General features: G+C 36.4%; 1 protein-coding gene and 1 long non-coding RNA gene across 2 annotated transcripts in view; one reads left to right on the forward strand and one right to left on the reverse strand.

Annotated features, from left to right (window-relative positions):
* The first annotated feature begins 6,047 nt into the window (after nt 1–6,047).
* Nucleotides 6,048–26,959, forward strand: part of Pnpt1 (polyribonucleotide nucleotidyltransferase 1) — a 32,268-nt gene continuing 11,356 nt past the window's right edge. The window contains exons 1-17 of the mRNA XM_090336893.1: nt 6,048–6,206; nt 8,393–8,453; nt 11,127–11,201; nt 12,269–12,374; nt 13,903–13,952; nt 15,631–15,694; nt 15,796–15,843; nt 16,416–16,529; nt 17,318–17,504; nt 18,098–18,149; nt 19,011–19,068; nt 20,014–20,110; nt 20,797–20,899; nt 23,560–23,630; nt 24,147–24,183; nt 26,396–26,462; nt 26,546–26,635. Coding sequence (XP_090193019.1) covers nt 6,049–6,206; nt 8,393–8,453; nt 11,127–11,201; nt 12,269–12,374; nt 13,903–13,952; nt 15,631–15,694; nt 15,796–15,843; nt 16,416–16,529; nt 17,318–17,504; nt 18,098–18,149; nt 19,011–19,068; nt 20,014–20,110; nt 20,797–20,899; nt 23,560–23,630; nt 24,147–24,183; nt 26,396–26,462; nt 26,546–26,635 — 1,438 coding nt within the window. The 5' untranslated portion in view covers nt 6,048. The remainder of the gene's footprint in view (nt 6,207–8,392; nt 8,454–11,126; nt 11,202–12,268; nt 12,375–13,902; nt 13,953–15,630; nt 15,695–15,795; nt 15,844–16,415; nt 16,530–17,317; nt 17,505–18,097; nt 18,150–19,010; nt 19,069–20,013; nt 20,111–20,796; nt 20,900–23,559; nt 23,631–24,146; nt 24,184–26,395; nt 26,463–26,545; nt 26,636–26,959) is intronic.
* Nucleotides 12,282–26,959, reverse strand: part of LOC150060729 (uncharacterized) — a 31,918-nt gene continuing 17,240 nt past the window's right edge. Inside the window, exon 4 of the long non-coding RNA XR_016536258.1 lies at nt 12,282–12,590. This is a non-coding gene — a long non-coding RNA (uncharacterized LOC150060729). The remainder of the gene's footprint in view (nt 12,591–26,959) is intronic.

Genomic DNA, 26,959 nt, shown 5'->3' on the forward strand with positions numbered 1-26,959 from the left:
AGTCTTTTTTCAACACATGAGCAACAGATTAAGGGACAGGCAACATTTTAAACTATAGCAATGCTCTTTTTGGTTGTTCCCAATACAGAATCCATACCGTACACAGTACAGCCTGGTATACATTATATATACAATCCTTAGGGCACTCTGTGCAATGACAATGTATACATAGTTGCCATAGATTATTTAGAACTGTCTTACAAGTTTGAAATGATTCCAAGAACTTACATAAGTTTGCAAGATGCTGTTTTTCATTCTGGAGTATATTTTCCCCTCCCTTTGAGAATGCAGCATCTTACCAGATCCCATCTGTGAGAACTGGAAGTGAACCACCCTCCTCTTGGGAAAGTTATGTCAAATCTTATCAGACCCTCCACGTGTAAATTACTGACCTCAACCACTGGACTTCACATATTTATAAAGCCAAGAATTTGCCTGACATTTTGAGAGCTTAGGCAGTGTCAAGGTTATATTCTGTTGACTATTTTTGCAATGATGGAAAACTGTGACAAGATGCACTCTGTCAGCAGCTTTGCACACAAAGCTTGGGCTATGACAGAGCACACATGGAAAACCATGAAGCTCTGCAGTCTTACCCACCTACACCAAATATGCAGATCTTCATTGTTGGTGGTCAGCCTAGTTTCCCTCAAAAACCACTCCTGTAAAGGGACACCTAAATTTTATCTGGACTTTATTTACCACATAGGCCTGTTTCATCCTAACTAGATAATTTTAGTGTGTGTGTGTGTGTGTGTTTGTGTGTGTGTGTGTGTGTGTGTGTGTGTGTGTGTGTGTGTGTACCTGTCTTAGGGCTTTTGGTAGTTTATTAAAGAGTCTCACAGTGGGACAGGAGTTTAGCCTAGTGATAAAGTGCTTGCCTACCATGCACAAAGACCCGGGTTTGATCCTGGGTACCACATGCATAGAAAAAAGCCAGAAATGGTGCTGTGGCTCAAGTGGTAGAGCTCTAGCCTTGAGAAAGCCCAAGGGCAGTGCCCAGGTCCTGAGTTCAATACCCATGACTGGCAAAAAAAAAATGTTAAAAATAGTTTCACATAACATTCCTGCCCAAGCTGGCTTTGAACCATAATCTTCAGATCTCAGCCTCCTGAGCAGCTGGGATTACAAGTGTACATGAACCATCAGCACCCAGCTTGGACAATTTAATTTTAACTGTTTGGAATACATTATGTGGTCACTGTGCTTCACCTACAAAGCAAATTCCCTATGAGATTTAGCCACATTTTTATCTCTGTTTAGGTATTATGAACTTTAAAAAAATCTTTCTATATGACAATAAACTGTACAGCTTGCTCAATCCTTTGATCATCTCCTTATTTCTACTATACACAGAAACTATTAGCTAAAAATGTCAGAAGCTCAACAAAAATTAATTCAAGCTGGGTGTCAGGGGCAAAGGCAAAGAGATAAAAAAAAGTTCAAGGCTAGGGCTAGGTGTTTGGCCTAGTGGTAGAGTGCTTGCCTAGCATCCACAAAGACGCAGGTTTGATTCCTAGGTACCACATTCATAGAAAAAGCCAGAAGTGGTGCTGTGACTCAAGTGGTAGAGCTCTAGCCTTGAGAAAGCCCAAGGGCAATACTCAAGCCCTAAGTTCAAGTCTCAGGACTGGCAAAAAAAAATTAAAGATCAATCTGTGCTTTACATAGTGAGATTCTAACTCACAGAAACAAAAATTTAAAAATTGATTTACAAATCTGAAAACAACCCAACTCTCCATCAACTGATACATAAATAAGTCACATTTTCATCACTATCAATATACTTCATGATGTAACATTCAATCTATTGATACCATTACCACCCCCCTCTCATTTTTTGTCAGTACTGGAGTTTGGATTCTGGGTCTTTTGTTAGGATAATGCTGTGCTCTGTAAGCCATGTTTTCAGCTCTGCTTTGTGAAGGTTATTTTGGAGATGAAATGTACCAAACTTTTCTACCCAGAATAGCCTCAAACTACAGTCTTCCATACCTCCACCTCCTAAGTAGCTAGTATTATAGGCATGAACCATCATGATCATCAGATCACTCACTGTCCCTCGGTTTCATATTTGAAGCCATTTGTTTAACCCACAATTCATTATCTCACATTTATAATCACATCACTCTATTGTATAAATATGGTAGTCACTGTTTATCTGCAAAACATACTCTGGTGGATGCAGGAAACTGCAGATGGTTCTGAATGATTTTAAATAAACTGACTTTTGCTGGATAGTACATCTATCTATATGACAGATATAAACAAACATTTAAATTACTCCTAATTAGTAATTTCAGTGGACTTTTCACTCAAATCAAAAATTTTCAGCTTTAAATGCTTTTAAAATTATGGAGATCTTCTGATTTCTTTTTTATATAAACTTTAATGTGTTTTATTTTATCTACAATATCTAAAATGTTGCTACTTTGGCATGTAATTAAAGTTACTGAACTATTTTTCTATTAAAAAAGATTTTCAGCTTTTTACTTTATGGCTTTTCTTTGGCATATCTGAATGGCTATCCCCGCTACCCTTGTGCTTTGGGACCATTATTAAATAAAGCTAAGGTTACTTGAACACAAGCACTGCCATTCCATCATCTCAGGGAAACTAGTAGTCATGATGGATATTAAATGACTAGTAAGCATAGAGCATATGCAATAAGGACACCCTGGAAAAAGATGATTCATGTTCCAGGTAGGACAGAACAGGACAGGATGAGATTTCATTATGCTGATCAGAATGATATATAGATTAAAGTTTTGACTTAAAGTTATGAATTGCTTATTGGGGACTTTTTTCAGTGCTGGGAATCAACAAGGCCTCAAATGTGATCTATCATTAAGCTACTTCGCTAGCCCTTCTTTTTCTTTTTTTTGGTAGGGATACTTTGTAGGCAGCCCGGATTGGCCCCATACTTTCAATCCTCTTTTCTCTTCCACTCAAGTGCTGTGATTAAAGTCATGTGGCACCAAGCCTAGTTCAGAACTTTCCACTTAAGACTTTTAAAGTAGCGCTGGTAGTTTGGCCTAGTGGTAGAGTGCTTGCCTAACATTCATGAAGACCTGGGTTTAATTCCTCAGTACCACATATATAGAAAAAGCCAGAAGTGGTGTTGTGACTCAAGTGGTAGAGCACTTGCCTTTAGGAAAGCCCAAGGACAGTGTTCAGGCCCTGAGCTCAAGCCCCAGGACTGGCAAAAAATAATAATAATAAATAAAATAAAATTTGCAGGGCTGGGAGTTTGGCCTAGTGGTAGAGTGCTTGCCTAGCATACACAAAGACCTGGATTCAATTCCTCGGTACCACATATATAGAAAAAAAAGGAAGAAAAAAGCCAGAAGTGGTGCTTAGGCTCAAATGGTAGAGCTCTAGCCTAGAGAAAGTTCAAGGACAGTGCTCAGGCCCTGAGCTCAAGCTTAGGACTGGCAAAAAAAAAAAAAAAGACTTTTAAAGCATAGTTGTCCTCAGGTAACTGAAAAGTGGAAAGAAAAGCTTCAGTTATAGAGGATTACTGTATTCATCACTCCTTTGCCTCTCCTATATGTTCATTATCTAGTATTAGCTTGGATTCCCATAATAAAACACCATAGATTCTGTGTGTGTATGTGCTGTGTATGTATTTGTCACCTTTATTTTTCATGTAACAAAATGCCTCAAATAATCAACTTAAAAGAGGAGAGGTGAGGCCGGATACTGGTGGCTCATAACTGTAATCCTAGCTACTCAGGAGGCTGAGATCTGAAAATCATGGTTCAAAGCCAGCCCAGGTAGGAAAGTTTGTGAGACTCTTACCTCCAACTAACCACCAGAAAACTGGAAGTGAACTAAATATATAAATGCTCCAATAGTTCTAGATGAATGAATGCTGATTCTAAAGGTCTATAAAGAAAATTGACAGGTATGTTGAACAAAAGAAACATGAAGGAAATTAAGAAAAGGCTGAATCAAAGATGATGCCACAATTTTTTCAAGTGTTCTGATAAATATTTTGCATTATCTGTGACATTTAATCCTTACAAATTCTGTGAGATTCATCATATTGACCTTTTTAAAAAGAAAATAAGATGGAGAGGCTGGAGTTCAGAGAGATAGGATTGCAACCGCCTTAGATAAAATCAGAATCAGGGACTAATTCAAAATTTCTGCTCTAACCTGCTAAACAATACTGTCTGATTGAATACAACTAAATAGTACTTAGTGCATTCTGGAAATGCAAGTTTATGTTTGAGCTCTATAAATCCAAAGTTACATTGAACTGTGGCAAGGAGATTCTAATAGATTTGTTTTCAATGAAGGATCTTGAAATCATTGAAGCAACTCAAGGTAAAGTAAAAACAAACAGAGGTAAAAACTAACACTCCATACCCATAAACAAAGTTATTATGTCTTTTATCAGTATGGAAATCCCAAATCAGTAATAACCACTCATAAAAGCTTACCACAAAATCATTTGTCTGGCTCTTACCTCAATATTTTTTATTCTTGAAACTACATTTGTATTGGATTTTATGGTTATTTGATTTTTTAGAGCTGTGACCTTAAAAGAGAAATACAGTTTTTAAAAATGACCAGTGATTCACTGAATTAACTACTTAAAGAGTTTCTAACACATTGGCATTATAGAAGTGAGAAAACTTTATCCACCTTTAACAAGTTTTATCAACTTTTCCTAAAGGATGGTCTTCACTTTACAATTTATTCTAAGTATTAGCTTGCATTATACATTTAAGAACTGGTTTACAAAACTAATCTTTAGCCCAAAGGGCCAGGGAAATAAATTGCTAAATATTAACATTGGAAATGAAGATAAATCAGAAATGATGGTATGACACACTTAAAATTATAAGTTAATGGGGGCTGGGAGTTTGGCCTAGTGGTAGAGTGCTTGCCTAGCATGCATGAAGACCCTGGTTCTATTCCTCAGTACCATATACATAGAAAAAAGCCAGAAGTGGTGCTGAGGCTCAAGTGGTAGAGCTCTAGCCTTGAGAAAGTCCAAGGACAGTGCTCAGGCCCTGAGCTCAAGCCCAGGGCTGGCAAAAAAAAAAAAAAAAAAAAAAAAAAAACTTTAAAAAATTGTAAGTTAATGAGAAATAAAATTGAAATAGATTAACACAAGCCTTTGAAGAAACATTTGTTCTATGAAATGTATAAAATAGACACTAGAGTGAAAGGAGGACAGAGGTCACTCTTTCTGTTGTCATGGCCCATTACATAAGTGCCTAATTCCTTGTTCACAGAAATAATAATAATAATAATAATAATAATAATAATAATAATAATGTCTTGGCTGGGCGTTTGGCCTGGTGGTAAGGTGCTTGCCTAACATGCACGAAGACCAAGGTTCGATTCCACGGTACCACATACATAGAAAAAACCGGAAGTGGTGCTGTGGCTCAACTGGTAGAGCTCTAGCCTTGAGAAAGTCCAAGGACAGTGCTCATGCTTGAGTTCTAGCCCCAGAACTGGTAAAAATAAATAATAAAAAAAAAGGGGCCGGGAGTTTGGCCTAGTGGTTAAAGTGCTTGTCTAGCATGCACGAAGACCCGGGTTCGATGCCTTGGTACCACATACATAGACAAAAGCCGGAAATGGTGCTGAGGTTCAAGTGGTGGAGTGCTAGCCTTGAGAAAGTCCAAGGACAGGGCTCAGGCCCTGAGCTCAAGCCCAGGACTGGCAAAAAAATAAATAAATAAATAAATAAATAAATAAAAGTCTTGGCTTCTATTATTGCTTTATTTGCTTAGTGTTGTATTTACTAGTTAAACTTATTCTAAGACTTTCTGCTACTATCACACGCACGCACACTATCATTTATTTCTTGCCTTTCATTGACACATAAAAGCAAAGGTCAAAAAGAGGGCACCGCGCAATCACATCGCATTCTGGTAAGTTTGGCCCTCTCTGGTCCTCGTAGAAAAGGGCTGCGGTGGCCAGGTTCCGCTGTATTGCGGAAACGAAACTGCACCCGGCTCCGCCCCTGGGTTTATGGAGTCGGCCAATCAGGGAACAGCCCGGGCTGATCGCGTGCACAGGGACATGGCGGCCTGCAGGCAGTGCCGCTCATGCCTCCGGCTCCGGCCTCTAGCAGACGGGCTCCGTCTGCCCAGGAGGAATCGGGCACTCAACTATTTGCATGTGCGAGCTCTGTCGGCTAACACAGGGTCCCGAGCCGTGTCTGTGGACTTAGGCAACAGGTAAGAAAGAGCGTGCTGTGTTCTCCCTGTCTTTGCACTGTGATCTGGCCGCCCGGGTACCTTAATCTCCCTGGGTTAAATCCACAGCCTGCCCCTCTAACCTAAATTCCAAATCCCCTTTTCCGGGTTGGAGTCGACCTCCTCCAGCTTACTCCCTTCCCACCCTGTCTGGTGCCCTTTGCTTCTTGAACCTGCCTCTTCCTCTGCTCCGAGCTTCCGCTCTCCACCTGAGCTGGTCTGTCCCGCAGACATCCTTTCTCTTTACCCGTAGGCACCGCAGCGGGAATCTTTCCACCCCGAGTGCGCACGACCTCAGTCCCTGAAATCACCCTTAGTGCGGCCAGTCTGAGCCTGATTAGGAAGGGAAGGGAAATGTCAATTTGTTGAATGTCAGTTATATTTTGCACTGTATCTTTTTTAGCCTGTAGTAAAGGTACTGTATTACTCTCACTTTTTAGTTAAGGCTGCAGAGGCCGCATGAAAAAGTTAGGTGACTTTCTCAAAGCCAACAAAGCTAGTGCTGTGGAACTTGGTAGATTCTGAATTGGTGTTTCTAACAAAGCCTGTACTTTTCCTTAAAAACTAACTTTTTTAAACCTTCAATCTAAATCGTTTCAATAACTACTAATGCATATTTTATATTTCTAAATGTCTGATGAATGAAGCACATATTCAGTCCTAGGAAAAATTACTCTGGGAAAGATACAGTACTGAAGGATCACAAAAAATATATTTACAAACCCACAGCCTAATTTTACTTATGTTCTAAAATCTAAGTGCCAGTGATTGTATATAGAGATTCCCTTCTTTAATACTCATTTGTTAAATACATCATTTGAAATATGATGTAAAAATCAATGTTAATAAATTCTTTAATAAAAAAAATGTTTACTTGCAGCTTTCAATTGGTGACCCTTTCTTTTTTCCAGTCCTAGGGCTTGAACTAAGGGCCTGGCTTTCTCAAAGCTCGAGCTCTACCACTTGAGCCACAGCACCACTTCCAGCTTTTTCTGTATATGTGGTATGGAGGCATCGAACCCAAGGTTTTGTACATGCTAGGCAAGCACTCTACTAATAGGGACGCTCCTAGCACTTTTATATGGTGGTTAACTAGAAATACGAGTCTCATGGACTTAAGTGGCCTGTGCTGGCTATGAACCTCGATCTTCAGATCTCACACTCCTGATTAGCTAAGATTACAGGCATGAGTCACTGGTGCCCAGCTAAAAAGATATTGTTGGACCCAAGTTTATTAAGATTTTTTTTGCTATTGTCTTTTTCTCAGACTTTCTAGTTTTAGGTCTAGGATTCATTTAGAGCTTTTATTTTTTCATGAAAAACTCCCAGTTATTTTTTGTATAGCTGGATACCCCGTCATGCCAATACCATTGATTGAGAAGATAATTCATTCACCATTAAGTTGACTTGGCACTATTGACAAAAATGAAAGTGTCCGAAGTATTTAGGAGTTTATATTTTGTCCTGAAAGCAACAGGGAAATTTTAAAGGATTTTAAATGGAGAAATAATCCAGTTTGTGTGCTAAAAGACTACAGTAACCAACAAAGCAGGGAGTGAAAAGAGACTGAGCAGAGGCAGTAAATGGGAATTAATGTCTCATTTTTTGTTTTGTTTTGTTTTTGTGCCCGTCCTAGGGCTTGAACTTGGGGCCTGGGCACTATCCTTGTACTTTCTCAAGGCTAGTACTCTACCACTATCGCGTCTGGCTTTTTCTAAACAGAAAAAACATAAACATGTGGTACCAAGGAATCAAACCCAAGACCTTGTGCATGCTAGGCATCTCTACCATATCACTAGGCCACACTCCTGGCCAGGAATTAATGTTTCAGAAGGCAGTTTCTTTCTCCTTAGAAATAATTTCTTTTCAATAATGCACCGTCTATCTGGTGAATATAATGTAACCCTTCTATTAATTGTAATAAAAATATATGGAAAAAAAGAAATAATTTGTTTTCTATCTCCTCTAAATTACTCTTGAACCTTGGTTTTTATCTTGTTAAACTGCAAAATTAAATTAACCTTATACTTTTATGAATTCTCCCTGTATATTTTACTAAGATTTGATAGCCTTTAGTTTCTTATTAAAAAAAAAAAACTTAGCTTGTTGTGTACTAATCTGAAAATTATACTGATGTCATTTTGTTTTGAATTTTTTTTTATCAACAGAAAATTAGAATTATCCTCAGGAAAACTGGCAAGGTTTGCAGATGGCTGTGGTGTGGTACAGGTAAAATGTCCATGTTTTAGAATCTTTTTTTTTTCAGTTTATCTAATATTTTTCTTTTTTTTATTGTATTTAATAAAAGGGTAACATGATATTTGCCAGATAGAAGGTGCATTAATTCACATACATTGATACCCTTCCACATGTCTTGGTCCCATTACCCTCCCCCCCACCTCCCTCTTGGTTTTCCCCCCCTTCCCTGTCCAATTTCAAGTAACCAAATACAAATGTATCCAATATATCAGATAACAAAGTGAGATATTGTGTCAATATGAGATAACAAAGGAACAGCAAAAGAGATGAGATAACATAGCACATTAAGGACAGCAATCATTCATTATATGGCTTTTGTTTCAATATCCTAGAGGTCCATTCAATTAGCTTCATACTATATGGCCTTATGTATCAAGTTTTTGCTCTATTGCAAATCTCTGCTAGTAGAGCCCAAGGTTTCTACAGGTTATGATGAATGAGGGAAACCATTGAGCCTAAGTTCCTTTGAGTCTGGCTTACTTCACTTAATATGATTTTTTCTAAGTCTTTCCATTTCCTAACAAATGGGGCGATGTCATTCTTTCTGACAGCTGCATAGAATTCCATTGTGTACAAATACCACATCTTGTGGATCCATTCATCAACTGAGGGACATCTAGGTTGGTTCCATATCTTTGCTATGGTGAATAATGCTGCAATGAACATTGATGTGCTAGTAGATTGAGTATGCCCTAGTTTCTGGATGGTTGGGTAAATGCCAAGTAGTGGAATTGCTGGGTCATAGGGAAGCTCTATGTTTAGCCTTTTGAGGCACTGCCATACTGCTTTCCATAGTGGTTGAATGAGTTTGCACTCCCACCAACAGTGTAGTAGTGATCCCTCCTGGCCACATCCCCTCCAGCATCTATTGTTATTAGTTTTCCTGATCCTGGCCATTCTAACTAGAGTGAGGTGGAATCTTAGAGTTGTTTTGATTTGCATTTCTTTTATGACCAGAGATGTTGAGCGTTTCTTTATGTGCCTATAGGCCATTTTTGTTTCTTCTTCAGAGAAGACTCCCTTTAAGTCTTTGGCCCATCTTTTAATGGGATGGTTGTTTCTTTGGAGACTAGTTTTGGAGTGATTCAATTTTTTGAGCTGTTGATATATTTTAGATATGAGGCCTTTGTCCGTTGTATGGTTGGTGAAGATCTTCTCCCACTCTGTAGGCTTCCTAACTAATTTACTAGCTATGTCCTTTGCCATCCAAAAGCTCTGCAGTTTAATGCAGTCCCACTTATCCAGCCTTTCTCTGATTTGTTGTGATTCTTGGTCCTTATTAACAAAGTTTCAACCTATGCCAAGGTGGCCTAGTGTATCTCCTATTCCTTCTTGTAAAGTTTTCAGTGTGTCAGCTCTTACCTCGAGGTCTTTGATCCATTTGCAGTTAATTCTAGTGCAGGGTGACAAAGAAGGATCCAACTTTAGTTTTCTGCAAATGCTTAACCAGTTCTGCCAGCACAACTTGTTGAAGAGGCTATCTTTCTTCCATTCTATCTTTCTGGCTCCCTTGTCAAAGATTAGGTGGCCATAGGTTTGTGGTTTAATATCTGGGTCCTCAGTTCTATTCCATTGGTCTTCAGGTCTGTTCTTTTGCCAGTACCAAGCTGTTTTGATAATTATTGCTCTGTAATAGTGTCTAAAGTTTGGTATTGAAATTCCTCATGTTTTAGAATCTTTAACTCCCATTTACTATATGGGGATGAGGAACTAATTCTCATGTACCTTTTCTCTACTTTAACCCTGTTATATTCCTCCCCACTTTACCCCTGTTACATTAAAATAAATCCTTTCTAAAACTTTTTTTAAAAGTCCAAGTTTTAAATTTTTTATCTTAAAAATTGTGGAAATTGGTACTAAGTATCTTTATAACATAATTTAGAAATGTGGTAGTGTTAATTCTGATACTAAGATTATTTTTAGCATCAGAATCATGCCAAATCATTAGTTTAAAATCTGGATATTCTTAAACGACCTTTAAGATCTTTCAAACTTGGCCTTTTGTTGTATTCTGTTAATAGAATCAGTTGTGTTTTTCCAAAGAAAATGATTTCATTATTCTCTTCATAGTAATACTTGGAATTTTCATTATATAAAGTCTAAATTTCTTTATTAGAAGTAGAAAATAAGCTGAATGCAATTACTCATGTCTATAATCATTGCCACTCAGAAAACTGAGATCTGAAGATTGTAGTTTGAAGCCAGGTGGGGCAGAAAAGTCCATGAGACTCTTACCTCAAAATAACCAGCAAAAAGCCAGAATTGGAGGCATAGCTCAAGTGGTAGAATACCATCCTTGAGTGAAAAAGCTGAGTGAGAACAAAAGGTCCAGAGTTCAGCCACAGTACTGTTACATATAGTTACTTTGGGATTTTTTTTGTTGTTGTTTTTTAATGTAGAGAATATGTCTTGATTCATTAGTATGACTTAGCTATCAGTGAGCCTTTTCTTTTGTAAAACTATTAATCATGACCAGATAGAAAAGGGATCAAGATTGGACTACTTGTAAAGTATTAAGTTTCATTGTAATCCCATGAAATAGATCCCTTTTCTTGAACTTAAGTAGCATGAGAATTAATTCACTCAATTGCTACTATATGTGCAAGTCAAAAATATTGACTAATATGGTTGTTTATGTTTAAGTCAGGTGACACTGCAGTGATGGTCACAGCAGTCAGTAAAACGAAACCTTCACCTTCCCAGTTCATGCCTTTGGTAGTAAGTATTTGCTGATTTACCTGAACCTGTACCATACTTTTTATGTAGAATTTATAATATTTTTGTCTAGTCTTATGAATGCACGGTAACTTTGTACAAAAAAAGTATCTTCCTGAATTCTTTGCTACTGGGACATTAAAAGAATGTAAACTTGGGGCCAGGAACTTGGCCTAGTGGTTAAAGTGCTTGCCTAGCAAGCATGAAGACCCGGGTTCGATTCCTTGGTACCACATATATAGAAAAAGCTGGAAGTGGTGCTGAGGCTCAAGTGGTAGAGCTCTAGCCTTGAGAAAGTCCAAGGACAGTGCTCAGGCCCTGAGCTCAAGACCAGGACTGGCAAAAAAAAAAAAAAGAATGTAAACTTTTCATGCTAATAGTAAGCATACTTTAAAATTTACGGGTATATAAATTAGCAGGGTCAGTAAGAAATATATAATTACTTGGATGTTGAATAAGCAATGAATTCATGCCTTCATGGGTTTCTCTTCAGTATGAATCACTGTATGTTAAATGAAGAATTTGTTAGGATTATATGAGTTCTTTCTTAGAGCGATATGAAGTTAGATCTAATAGAGTTAATTCAAAAAAGGCAATGTTGGACTTGACCAGAGTAAGCTAATATGGGAAGTAGTGAGACTAGGTCTGGCTATATAATTACAGGCTTTTAAAAATGAATTGATTAAAATGTTTTTATAGGGCCAGAGAGTGGCCTAGTGGTAGAATGCTTGCCTAGCATACATAAAGCCATGGGTTTGATTCCTCAGTACCACATACACACAAAAAGCCAGAAGTGATGCTGTGACTTGAGTGGTAGACCTTTAGCCTTGAGAAAGCCCAAGGACAGTACCCAAGCCCTGAGTTCAAGCTCCAAGACTCCAGGGGGAGTTTTTACAAACTCTCCTTCTTCCAAGCAATATAAAATGCTAAAAGTAAATAAATTATCCTCTACCCATAGTCTAGAAGATGTTATTAGCAACATTAGGAAAAATACTATTTGTGTAGTAGGTCTAGGGATATAGTTTGTTACTAAATCACACAAACTTCATTTTTTTTCAATGCTATTTCAGGTTGACTACAGACAGAAGGCTGCTGCAGCAGGTAGAATTCCTACAAACTACCTTAGAAGAGAGCTTGGATATTCTGATAAAGAAATTCTTACAAGTCGAGTAATAGGTAAGGTATTAGTTTAAAGGTATTAATCTTTTCCAATGTGCTATTGTTAGTATCTCTTCTTTACCACCTGTGTTCTGCAATGTCTCTTAAATCTTCATTCACTTCATGAATGTCATTGGACATTAATTTCCTCTGTTCCCTCTCTCAAAGCTGGGATCCATGAGACCAAAAACTTTTCTTTCTTCACTGCCAAATCTCCTGTATCTGGTATACTACCTAGTGTAGAACAGACATTCAGTAAATACATCTTGACTGAATTAATCTCTGTTGATATGAATTCCACAGCTCATGCTTAAATATTTTCATTTTTATGTTCAGCATAATACCTAAAAACATTGTATCTATCAACTGTTAAAATAGTCTTGTGGAGGGGAGAGAGGGACACATGATATGGTTTGGTAATGGAGATTAAAAATAGACCTTAAGGGGGGAGGGAAACGGGTACCAAGACATGTGAAAGGGTATCAATGTATGTGAATTAATGCACCTTCTATCTGGCAAATATCATGTAACCCTTTTACTAATTACAATAAAAAAAAAATACTAAAAAAAAAAAAATAGACCTTAACTAAACAAGCTGTCTGTTCTACCAGGTTATCAATAGCCTAGTAATCTTCCAAATCTTTTTTTTTTCCTTTTTCTGGAACTCGTAGGAATTGAACTCAGGATCTTGGTGCTTGCTAGGCAAATGCCCTACCACTTGGGCCATACCTCTAGCCTCTTTTTTCTATTGGTTATATTCTAGGTAGGGTATCACTTTCTGCCCAGATCAGCCTGGGCTGTGATCCTTCTACTTGTGCTTTACTGTGTGGCTGAAGATAACAGGAGCACATACAACTGCACTCGGCTATTAGTTGAAATGAATTCTGTTGAACTTTTATGTCCAGGCTGACCTCAAGCCTTGATCTGTAATCTCCACCTCCCAAGTAGCTAGGATTATGGGCTTAGCTAACACACCTGGCTACTTTTCCAAATCTTTGGCATTCATAAATATTGTGGGACTATTTGTAGTTTGTATCTCTTTTACCAAGAAATGGGTAATTTGTGTATATTTGTATGTATTCGTCAGAAACAAAATACCAAGCAAGCAGTTTCTTTAGGTCTACTGTTAGTCCTAAGTCTCTTTCCTCTGCTTTGATATTAAGTCATGATCTGTATTAATTGAAACTTTGATACTTACCCATGTCATTCTTTTTTTTTTTCTTTACCACACATTGGGCTTGAATTCAGGGCCCAAGCACTGTTCTTGGGCTTTCTCAAGGCTAGAGCTCTACCACTTGAGCCACAGAACCATTTCCAGTTTTTCTATATATGTGGTACCAAGGATCAAACCAGTGCATGCTAGGCAAGCACTCTACCACTAGACCAAATTCCTGGCTCCAGCCATGTCATTTTTGGTCAGATCAGTCCAAGGTTTCTGTTTGTTTGTTTGGTCTTTTGATATACTGAACTACTAGTTTTATTAAGTGTTCTCAACTCTAAATCCAGTCTGTCAGAATTGTATAGTATATTTTTCTTTCTTTAACAGATCGTTCAATTAGACCTCTTTTTCCAGCTGGCTATTTTTATGATACCCAGGTAAGTTCTACTTTGTTTACAGATAATAATTTACTTAATCTCTATAATTCTTTCTAGGCCAAACATTGTAAATAACTGTGTGATGCTATTACATTTTACTTTAAGTCATTTATAAAAGGCAGTAATTTTAAAAAGCTGACATTGATCCATGCCAATTTGATCTGACACTCAGTAGATATAAACTAACCAAGATTGTTGGAAGCATCCCACATTCCATATAGGTAGAATGTGAAATGATAAAACCTTGAGGTAGTAAAGAAATGGGTGAATTTGAAAGGTCAGTGTGTTTGATTGAGGATCAGATCAGATGGCAGGACCTTGTATGAATAAAGACTAGATCAGTCAACACAAACAATTTTCATTATCTGTCTTTTTTACTGGATCCTCAAGCCTCTCAATTAGATTTAATACTTTCTGAGTCCTTTCAGTAGAATGATTCATATGATTAAATAATTTAAATAACAATTTTATGTATTTGCAATAAATATGCCTATAAGTATATCTTTACAAGGATGGTACAACCTCAAGGAAAGTATACTTTTAAGTATATAACATAGGGGCAAGCAATGGTGATCCCTTTTGCAATTTTAACTACTGAAAAGCTGAGATTGGAAAGATTGAAGTTCAAGGTTGTCACAGGCAGAAAAGATTGGACACACTGACCCAGTCCTGTTATCCTATTTTAGGAAACCTAACATAGGGAGATCATGACCAGGCACATGCCTAGGCCCAAAATGAGACCTATCTCACTTTGGAAAAAAAACAAAACAGGGCTAGAGGAATGGCTTAGCAATAAAAGCACCTGTCTGGCAAGCATGAGGCACTGAGTTCAAGTCCCAGTACTAGCAAAATGAAAAACAAAAATTCAAAACATAAGCACATCATTCACAATTGTAGTATGAAGTAGTAGTAGTAGTAAGTAGTAGTAGTAGTAGTATAAAGTAATTCACTAGTTTCATGTTTACTTATAAATGGATAATAGAAAATGTTCCTAACATTTATTGAATACTTGTCACTGCCTAGAATTGTAGCAAATGTTTTTTTTATACCCATATTTTTTTTATTTCTCATAAAAATAAGAGACAAGAGAACTTCCTTGGATGCAATGGTTTATACCTAAAATCCAAGGTATATGAAGGCAGAAATCAAGATCAAAATAGCCAGCATGAACCAAAACTTGAGATTCTATCTGAAAAATAAACAGAAAAGGACTGGGGCATAGCTCAAGTGGTGGAGTACTTGCCTAGTAAGCATGAAACATTGAGTTCAGATCTCCTATATTAATTTTTGAAATTAATCTAGAAACTTTGAGGACATTAAATGATAACCCAGATCAAAGGGGTTAGCTACTAACCATACAGTTTTCCTATATTTTAGGGCACAACGTTAACCTAAATGATAATCCTCCCAAATAAAGTATTCTTTCTTTCTTTCTTTTTTTTTTTTTTTTGCCAGTCCTGGGCCTTGAACTCAGGGCCTGGGCACTGTCCTTGGGCTTTCTCAAGGCTAGGGCTCTACCACTTGAGCCACAGCACCATTTCTGGCTTTTTTTCTATGTACGTGGTACTGAAGAATCAAACCCGGGTCTTCGTGCAAGCTAGACAAAACAATCACTCTACCACTCCCGGCCCTAAAGTAGATTCTTTTAAGTGCTTTCATTTTTTTTTCCTTTTACTAGGTCCTTTGTAATTTGTTAGCAATAGATGGTATTAATGAACCTGATGTCCTAGCAATTAATGGAGGTAAGTATGAATATCAAGATTAAAATTACTACTGTTAATTTTTCTAGAAGCAATGAAATATTTTAATTCAGTACTTTCCCTTTCCCCCCCTTTTTCTAAAGCTTCTGTAGCCCTCTCATTATCAGATATTCCATGGAATGGGCCCATTGGTAAGTTAATTTGAAAATTAAAACTAGTATTAGGTTCTTAATAAAAATAATGAGCATGCTATAACAAGGACACAGATATATTTGATCAGGCTTTAGGGAGCTGAATTAGATGGCATTCTAACATCCTTTGCAGGTCTTTTAAATGTTTTCATCTTTGCCTTGGGTTTTGTCTTAATATGTTTGGATTCTATTCTTAGATACTTTGGTTCTTTATTTTGTACTGGGAAACAATTAGAGTATACACTCCTTTATGATAAAATAAATATATGTTTGTACCTACAAACATGTTGTATTCACACAGTATATAAGGAATTCATCAAGGAAACAATTATCCAATATCCAAAATGCTAACTACATATATGGCTAAATTCTGGAGAAATAATGGTAAACTACATGTTAGCAATTCTGAGATTAAAGAGATAGTTTTTGCTTTCAGCATTGTTAGGGCATGAGTCAGGTGTTTATTTACAAAAGTGTTATAAGGGTATAACACTTTTGCTAAGAAAATGAGAAGGGCTGGTTTAGTTTTGTGGGTCCAGGTTGTCAAGAAGTGCTTCTCAAATATATTGTAGGGGCTGTAAGAATAGGATTGATTGATGGAGAATGTGTCGTTAACCCAACAAGAAAAGAAATGTCTTCTAGTACTTTGAATTTAGTGGTTACTGGAGCACCTAAAAGTCAGATTGGTAAGTAATTTAAATATCACATCTATTCCATAGTTCACATGAAAGTTCTGGCTTCTTTAAAAATGCACTTAAATATATATTTGGGGTTTTTGCTTTAAAGATGTTTGCTTTACTTTGTCTCATGCTTTGGCAGTGCCTTCCTAACAGGTAATGCTTAAAATTATATAATAATGCTTAATTTTGAGATATACATTGTGTTATTTATTTAAATATTCTATCTGATTAATCACTGTAGTTAGTCTCGCTTGATCTCCTCTGATTATAAGATGACTTCTTTTTAGTAAGTCGGAAACTATAATGAAGTAGAAAAAAACAAACTTTCATTAACTCTAAAAATGCCATCATTGTAGAGAAGAAAATCATGATATTGTTCCATTAATAGGAGGGAGACAAGCTTTATCATTTACAATATCTGGGTTTTGATACTTGCTTCTGCCACTTTAATCATCTCCTATGGTAGAACCTATGGCACATGATTTGCAAAATGATGACACTTTTGATTGTAAATGCAGTAAAAAAAAAAAAGTTCTGTCTCTGACTATACTGTGGGAAAATATCACTGTAGAGATGGTATTTTACTAAGATTTAAGGAAGCCATGAGTACCCGTTGATGCCATGTTATATTTTAGCATCTTGAAAACAGATGTGCAACTGTAATTTTATACTTAAAGTTACATTGTTCTAGTTCTTTGAAGATGAACATCAAAGTTTTCAAATTGAAATGAATGATACTGGTAGATATATCACTACAAAACAAACTTGGTACTTAACTGAAATGTTTTTTTTAGTCATGTTGGAAGCCTCTGCTGAAAACATCTTACAGCAGGATTTTTGCCATGCTATCAAGGTGGGAGTGAAATACACCCAACAAATAATCCAGGGCATCCAGCAGTTGGTGAAAGCCGTTGGCGTTACCAAGAGGACACCTCAGAAGTTGTCTATCCCTTCACAAGAGATTGTAAAGCATGCTTACAAGTAAGATTCATGGGACAACTGCCCATGTAATATTTCATAGTTGGCATTGTTTTAAATTGTTATCATACATATGCAATAAATCCATCATAAATATGACTAAAAAAGGATAAACCAACCCAGGCCCCTCGTTCACAGCATAATTGTGAAACTCAGATGAAAGGGGTAGGTAATTACTGGTCATAATTTAGATCATTTCTGTATCTTATAGAAAAATAAAGCATTAAGATATTTGCGTATCTAAGGAGACACTTGAATTTCTCAAAAAGAAATTAAATATAACCATGACTAAATTCTTAGTGATTAGAACAGTGCCTAGCACATAGGCAAGAACTGATTAATAGCGTGAATCTAAGTGAGAGTTAAGCGAATAAGAAAAAGGAAAGCCACAGTATCATGTGTATAAAGTAAATAAATTTGTGTACTACATTACAAGTAGTAAAAGATTAATAGTGATAAAGAACAGCATATATGTTATGCTTTATGAAATGCTTATGCAATTTATATATCATTACTATTGAATATTTGTCTTGTTTGCAATAAAAACTGTCATGTTTCAAGTATTAATTTGCTAACACTATTTGTACTTAAAATAGACTCACTAAGGAGAAACTATATGCAGTTTTTACAGATTATGAACATGATAAGGTAAGGTATACCTAAAGATTATCTTACATATTTGTCCCAGAATTACTTTTTTATCATTACTAGTGGAATTTTGTATGTGAATATTAGCCTTTTTTTTATATTAATCTCTAAACAGGATTAGGATGTAGCTCAGTGGTAGAATACTTGTCTAGTTTGTACAAGATCCTAATTAAATCCCCAGTACCTAGAGGTTGGAGTGGTGTGCGGGGAAGGGAGTAAGAATTTAACCTAAACACTTTCTTGTTTGCTTCTCTGTTATTTTTTGGTTAACTAAAGTAATATTAGTTTTTATTTCTCATTTATTTTGGCATGTGTGTTTGTTCTGGGGCTTCAACTCAGGGCCTCTTTCTTGTCCCTGAGCTTTTTTACTCAAGGCTAACATTCTACCACTAGAGCCATAGCTTCTCCTGTTTTTGGGGGGTTACTTGGAGACAAGAGTCTAACAGACTTTCCTGCTATGGCTGACTTCAAACTGTGATCCTCAGTTATAAACCTTTAGAATCAGCATTCATTCATCTGGAACTATTGAAGCATTTATATATTTAGTTCACTTCCAGTTTTCTGGTGGTTAGTTGGAGGTAAGAGTCTCACAAACTTTCCTGCCTGGGCTGGCTTTGAACCATGATTTTCATATCTCAGCCTCCTGAGTAGCTAGAATTATAGATGTGAGCCACCAGCAACCAGCACTGAGACTTAGTTTTAAGGAAATGTTCAAATACATATTTGAGTAAATTAGACAGATATCCTTTTATCTTTTAGAGAATGTTTGAAGTATTTATACAATTGGTTAAATAAAATAATTCGGAAGATGAATCGTCATCTATATGTATATATATTAACTAAGCCTTCATTTTGTTTTAGATCTCTAGAGATGAAGCTGTTAACAAGATAAGATTAGATACAGAGGAACAACTAAAAGGTGAATTATTTTTTGTTGGTTTAATTTTTTTTTTAAGTTGAAAACAAAATTTTATTTCAATAGTAAAGCCTCTAGGAAAATCCATTGGTCCCATTGCACCTCAGGTTTATCTTGTTTGTGATACTCATACATTACCAGAGGCCATTTCTTATGTTCAGGTTACCATAAAACACTTGAGAGAATACACTTAAACTTGGCATAAATTAACCAATTTGGTAGAATAAGGTTACTTTTAAGAAGCACAAGCCTTTAAAGCCAGTCCTGGGCTTGTGCTCAGGGCTTGAGCACTGTCCTTGGACTTTCTCAAGGCACTCTACCACTTGAGCCTCAGCATCACTTCCGGCTTTTTTCTATGTATGTGGTACCGAGGAGTCGAATCCAGGTCTTCATGCATGTCAGGCAAGCACTCTACCACTAGGCCAAACTCTCAGCCCCCTCAAAAATTTTTATAAAGATCAAAGGTATTCAGAAATAAGCCTGTAAAGTGTCTAGCTCCTGAAAGTATTTCATAAATATTAGCTTAAAATCATTTGGTAGAGATTTGAAATACATGTTTAAAAAAAAGAAAAGAAAAACAGTTTCCCCAGTTTGCAGATTTGAATAGCAGTTCTCAAGGCAAAAAGAGTAATAGCTCTTAAAATTATCAGTAAAAGTGTTTCATAGTATGGTTGACTAGAATTTGTCTCACTACAAAGCATTCTTATTCTGATATAAGGCAAACTAAATTCCCAGTAATAACTTAACATATTGAATATTTGACTTGTCTTACTTGTTTAAGAACATTTCATTAATCTGCTTGATTTGTGTGAGGACTATATGTTCAGAGTCAACTCCCTTAATTTACTCCTATAGTAATGCTGATTTGATCCTGTGTACTTTGGGGAAATCCTGTCTTTCACAAAGAAAAAAAAAAAATCCTTCATTTTGCTCTGTCTTTTTCTCTAGAAAAATTTCCAGAAGTTGACCCATGTGAAATAATGGAATCGTTCAATGTTGTTGCAAAGGACATTTTTAGAAATATTATTTTGAATGAATACAAAAGGTAAAGGTTATTTTTTTGGTAGACTTGAAATTTGAACTGTCTTTGCAAAGTGACAGCTTGCTCAAGGGGAAGAAAATGGTTTTAAAGTGAAAAGTGAGTAATTATTTGATAAATGGATACTTACTGAAGAAAGAATATGTGGATTATATGGCTTTAAGTTTCTTTCTTGGGCCTTGTGTATAGAATCATGACTTATAGCCATCAACTACACATCAAAATTACCTGCAGAGATGTTAACGACACCAGCTACTCTGATTCAGTGGTTCCTATGTTATGGCCTATATATTGTTTTGGGTTTTTGTTGTTGTTGTTGTTGTTGTTGTTGTTTTGTGAGTTGTGGGGCTTGACTCTGGGTCTGGGCACTGTCCCTGAGCTCTCCAGCTCAAGGATACCGCCTTAACCCTTGATCCACAGTGTCACTTCTGGTTTTTCTAGTGGTTAATTGGAGGTAAGAGTCTCCTGGCTTTGAACTGCAATCCTCAGATCTCAGACTCCTAAGTAGCTAAGATTACAGGCGTGAGCCACCATGTGTGGGCTATATCAGGTTTGTTTGTTTTTTTTTTAAGTTCTAAAAGGCATTAAGATATAAAAGTGGGATTAAAGGAACTTCTTAGTAAAGGTAAAGAGATACATGATGTTTCTGAATTCTAACATGGCTTGACCACTTTTTTCCTTTATTATTATAGGTGTGATGGACGAGATTTGACTTCACTTAGGAATATAAGTTGTGAGGTAGATATGTTTAAAATTCTTCATGGATCAGCATTATTTCAAAGGGGACAAACACAGGTAATATGTATAAAAAGCTACAATTGTTTAATTATATGATAGGTGCAAAGGTTTTATCATATAAACTATATTGTTTATTTCAAGATAATATCATTGTTTACCAACATCAAAATCCATTAATTTATGTATAGTGTTATGCTTTTTATACCTCTCTTTCTTACAATATTATTTAATTTTGCGAATCTTACAGGAACAAAATGGCGCTTTAATTTGTGTTTCCCAATTTACTAGTGAAGTAGATCTCATTAAATAAAAGCTTAGACTTATAATCTGAGCTACTCAGGAAAATGAGATCTGAGGATTGCAGTACAAAGCTAGCCTAGGCAAAAAAGGCCATAAAATTGTTATCTACAATTAACCACCAGAAAACCAAAAGTGGAGCTATGGCTCAAACTGGTAGAGCACTAGCCTTTGAGCATAAAAGCTGAAAGATAGGGCCCAGGCCCTGAATTCAAATCCCACAACCAACAACTCCATCCCCCTCCCCTTCAACAAAAAAAAAGCAGATGAGCTGGGCACTGGTAGCTCATGCCTGTAATCCTAGCTACTCAGGAAGCTGAGATGTGAGGATCACAATTCAAAGCCAGCCCTGGCATGGAAGTCTGAAACTCTTTATCTCCAATTAACCATCAGAAAACCAGAAGTGGCACTGTGGCTCAAGGATTAGAGCAGTAGCCTTGGGCAGAAGAGCTCAGCGACAGAGCCCAGGCCCAGAGTTCAAGCCACATGACCGACAAAGAAAGAAGAAAATAAAAAAAGCAGATGAGAAATGATTCTATATAAACTATACCTTAGGAGATTGTATACCTCCAGGGAACTTTTTCACATAGATTGTGTCTTCTACAGTTGTATAATGTACTCTGGATCAAGTGCATGCTTTGTGAAATTTCTGGCCTTATCCTTGGGCTCATTTTTTCTGTTTTATAGCTATATAATGCAGTGACTCTGGATCAAGTGCACTGTTTGTGAAATTTCTGTCCATATCCTTGGGCTCATTTTTTCTGTTTTATAGTTGTATCATGTAGTAACTCGGGGTCAAGTGCACCCTTTGTGAAATTTCTGTCCCTATCCTGGACTCGTTTTTTTGTTTCATTTTTTTCTATCTCTAATATAGTTTAATATATTTTTGCTGCTACTTTGGAGTCATTTCTTTTATGATTTAGACATTAGTCTTTTTCAGTAACAAATTTCCATCTTTATTGTTTGCCTCTAGGCTTTTTCTGCAGTAGATTTTTATATATGTAGAATAAACTTCAGATCTTTAGTTTTGATCCCCTTTTTTACTTTTGTGGGTTTTATAAACTTTACAACTTGGGGGGGGTATTGGATGGGGAAAAAGTGGGAGAAAATGAGGAAAGTGTAACACTGTTGAAAAAGAAATATACTCATTACCTTACTTATGTAACTGTTACCCCTCATATTGATTTTCTTTTGATAAGGAGTTATTCAAAAAATTGTTTTTATGGGATGCTGTCAAGATTTTTGTCTTCTTTGCTTTTCAGCAGTAAAACTAAGGAGGGTGTATGGCTGCCTTTTCTTTGTTATTATTCTGCTAGTCCCTGAGATTGTGTACTCTTTACCTTCTTTGGGAGATAGAACTCTTTGTTCCTCCTTCCCTCCCTTCCTTCAATTCATTAGGTTTTCTTTTCTCTTTTTTTCTTCTGTTTTTGCTGTGCTTAGTTCTTAAACATAGGGCCGTTTTGCTGTGCTTAGTTCTTAAATGTAGGGCCGAACTCATGTAGATAAGCACTTTACCACTAGCTACATGGCTCCCTAGTCAATTTCCATTCACCTGTCTTCATATTCATTAACACTTGACTTCTTTCAAGGTTGAGATAATGTTTTTCCTGTTCATTAATTTGTTTTTTATATCCTAGAATATAATTATAATAGCTGTTGAAAGTCTTTGCTAAACAAACATTTCAACTAAGGATCTGTCTTCAGCCATTCTTAGACTTTTCTCTTTGGAAAGAGTCTTATTTCTTGTTTCATGTAGAGGGTATCTTGGACCTCCTTAGTGATACATTGTAGAATTTTAGTTATAATTCCCCAAAGAATATTGACTTTTTTTAAGGCAATTTATTATCTTAAAATTGTGTGGGGGGTACATCTATGAACTAGTTTATAGACTTTTTATATTCTTTTCCTCCCTAAGCTCTCTTAGTACAATGCTTTACTTACAGTCTATATGATATGAAAAGCTTGTTGGGATTATATACAGCTCAGATATTTATAAAATGAATAACTTTACTGTATTAAGATTATGACTAATTTATTTATTTATTTATTTATTTTTCCCAGTCTTTGGCATGAGCTCAGGGTCTGAGCTATCCTTGGGTTTTCTCAAGGCTAAAGCTCTACCACTTGAGCCACAGCACCACTTCTGGCTTTTTCTGTATATGTGGTACCGAGGAACTGAACCTGGGTCTTCATGCATGCTAGGCAAGCACTCTACCACTAGGCCAAACTCCCAGCTCCCTATGACTAATTTTTTTATAGAATGTTCATATCCTCATTGTTTTAAGAGTTCAGTGCATTCTTCAAATAATTTTAGTTTGGAGTGAAGACAAGCTAAACAATAGAATGTACATGATGCTTATGGCTTTTATCTTTCTGGTTAGTATATTAGAGTCTAATAACATTTTTTGTGTACTTTTTAGGTGCTCTGTACTGTTACATTTGATTCATTAGAATCCAACATTAAGTCAGACCACATTATAACAGCTATAAAGTAAGTTCTATGTTTATATTTAATGAATTTCAGTATACTGAAATTCAGTATATAACTGAAATTCATGGCATACTATTAGTCATTGTATTACTATTGCTAGTACTGAGATTTGAACTCAGGGACTCAAAGTTCTCTTCTTTACTTATTCAGATGGTGCTCTACCACTGTAAGCTATGCCTCAGCCCAGCTTTTTTGCTGTGGAGATAGGTTGATTTTGTACTTTAGTCCTCCAAATTTCAGCCTCCTGAGTAACTAGGATATAGGAGTGACCTGTCAGAACTTAGATCAGGATTGCTTAAGCCTTGTAAGCTACCTCAAAATTAAGCAACATAGCAAGTCCCTGTCTCAAAATAAAACAAACATTTCTTATTCATTTTCTAATTTCATGTTTCCTGTTTTAGGCCAACTGGCATTAATACCCAGTTGTGTTTTTAAAAATCTTCCTCTAAAGTTTTAATTGTGTAATAAATTTGTTTGTTTCTATAATGTCTTTAATATTATGCCTTTTGTTCGTAGTGAAATAAAAGATAAAAATTTCATGCTGCACTATGAGGTAAGGTCATATATTTCTCAGCATTTTATTGTGAAAATTTCCTAGAGAATAGCAAAATGTAAAGAACTTTACAGTGACTACCATGTATAGCTGGGTTCTTCTATCAGTTGATTGTGGGGTTCTTTTACATTTTATCATATATCTCTTAAGGTGGCATACAGAAGAGATTTGGATAGATAAGTAGACGCTTTCCAATACTTTATTTCCTGTCCTAAGTCATACATAAAAATTAAAGAAAGTAAAAAAAAATTATAGCAACAGTGTTATTTTAGTCAAGAATTAGACTTATTTACCTCAGTGGATTGGGCTTTTCAAATACCTCAGCAGACAGACAAATAATGTTTTCCTGTTAGCTCGTTTAAATGTTCCTGTTTATTCAGTTGATTGGTAGTAAAAGAGGTAAGTATTTAACATTGCTACTGTATTTGAAGTCATTGTATATAATTAAGCTTGTGGCAGATTTTTCTTACAACTTTCCTAAGGGACCAGAAGTAACAGATAGTACTTTTATTACTTAATCATATGCCATGAAAAGATATGCAAAAGTAGCAATCATTTTACTTTTGAGTAATACTGTTGGTTCCCCAGAATCCCAACATTTCAGTTTTATTGAGCCTGTTCTATCCTGCAGAGAACATATTATGTAAAAAGTATGTTATAGAATATCCACATGGATTATGAATCCTTTATAAATATCCTGTTCTAGTTGTTTTCATATGCTATAAAAAGAAGCCAGAGAAGAAATAAGTGCAGCATATCCATTGTCATGAGCTGTTAAGCACATGGGCAGATTATTATTGCATTTCTAGTTTACATCCAAGGTTATTTAGTTTGATCCATTTTTTACATTTTTGATGTTTCAAGTATCTTTTGACCAATACATTTCTCCTTTTCTTGATAAACTATCTGTGAATTCCCAGAGCCATCTGATCTATAGGTTCCCAACAGAGTGGTATTGCTCATCACACACTCATGGTGCAATTCTGCATGTTCCTCTGTCCTATTTCCTGCAAAGTGACTGCTAGATTCAAGGACTTGATTCATGCTTCATTCCTTTTTTTTTTTTTTTTTGCCAGTCCTGGGGCTTGGACTCAGGGCTGAGCACTGTCCATGGGCTTTCCTCAAGGCTAGCACTCTACCACTTGAGCCGGCTTTCTCTGTGTATATGGTACTAAGGAATTGAACCTAGGGCTTCATGCATGTTAGGCAAGCATTCTACCACTGGGTCACTTTCCTGGTCTCTCCTAATTCATTTTTTTAAGGTAATATACCTATGCCAAAACAGTTTATACCCTTTGTGTAAATAAAACCCTTATCAAAATAATCTGTATTTCTTCAGTGTGTACTTTTTTCTTTTAGCTGTGGGGCTTGAACTCCACCTGGGCAATGTCCCTGAGCTCTTTTACTCAAAGCTAGGCTTCCACTTCTAGTTTTTGAGTGGTTATGTAGAGATAAGAGCTCCTCAGCTCAAGGCTACCACCCTACCCTTGAGCCAAGACCCACTTCCAGTTTTTTTCTAGAGGTTAATTGGAGATAAGAGTCTCAAGTCCTTTTGTGCCCAGGCTGGCTTTGAACTTCAATCCTCAGATCTTAGCCTCCTGAGTAGCTAGTACTGCAAGCATTGAGCCACTGTCGCCCAGCTTTCCCTGGGATTTTTTGCTCAAGGCACAGCTCCACTTTCAGCTTTGTTGGTAGTTTATTGGAATTAAGAGTCTCACAGATTTTCCTGACCAAACTGGCTTCAAACTATAATCCTCAGATCTCAGTCTCCTGAGTAGTTAGGATTACAGGCATGAGCCATCAGCACCTAGCCAGAGTGTACTTTTTTAATGCGTATTTTTGTTGTTGCAAATGTATATTTTGTTACGGTAAGTAAACAGTATGGAAGTTTGAGGCAGCTTCTCATCCCTAATTCACTATCACACTACAAATAACTACTTTTAATGATGTGGTATATACATTTTTACAGCAGACATTTTCCCTATGTGTGTGTCTATGAATTTCTTTGTGTGTGTGTGGGGTGTGTGTGTGTGTGTGTGTGTGTGTGTGTGTGTGTGTATATATAATATAAATGTGCGTATGTTTCTAAACAAAAATTACATATATTATATTCTACAGTCTTATAGCTTATTGCATTGGTAATTCCTAGGCATCCTTCTATGTCGTGTGTGTGTGTGTGTATGATCCATGTTTGTGTTTATTTTCTTTTAAGTTTCCTCCTTATGCGACTAATGAAATTGGCAAAGTCACTGGAGTAAATAGAAGAGAACTTGGACATGGTGAGTACAGTTCTTTAAACTTACATGCTGTTCTTATGGACACATGGTACATTTTTAGTTTATCATTTTCTGTTCTCATTTAGGTGCTCTTGCTGAGAAAGCTTTGTATCCTGTTATTCCCAAAGATTTTCCTTTTACCATAAGAGTCACATCTGAAGTCCTAGAGTCAAATGGTATGTTAGGAAAATATTTCTTCCCTAACAGAAAGACCAGATTCCCTGTTATATCACAGCTTTTTCAAAGTTGTGTTACACTGTGTTCATTACTCTTGAGGCCCCAAGCCAACCCTATTAAAGGGGAAAAAAGTCACTGATCAAACTGTTATCTTGAATCTCTGTTCTTGGCTAGCGGAATGCTTGAAAAGTGCTATAAAAACCAGTATTTCTTTTTTGAATCTGTTTTAATAGCTCTGATTTGGATTCATTATTTCTTACAAATAAACCACAGAGAAAAACCAACTTGGATAATGTAGGGCCTAAAACAAGGGGATCCATTAC

This window comes from Megascapheus bottae, chromosome 7, assembly GCF_031878675.1.
Source record: "Megascapheus bottae isolate mThoBot1 chromosome 7, mThoBot2.hap1, whole genome shotgun sequence".
Lineage (NCBI taxonomy): Eukaryota > Metazoa > Chordata > Mammalia > Rodentia > Geomyidae > Megascapheus > Megascapheus bottae.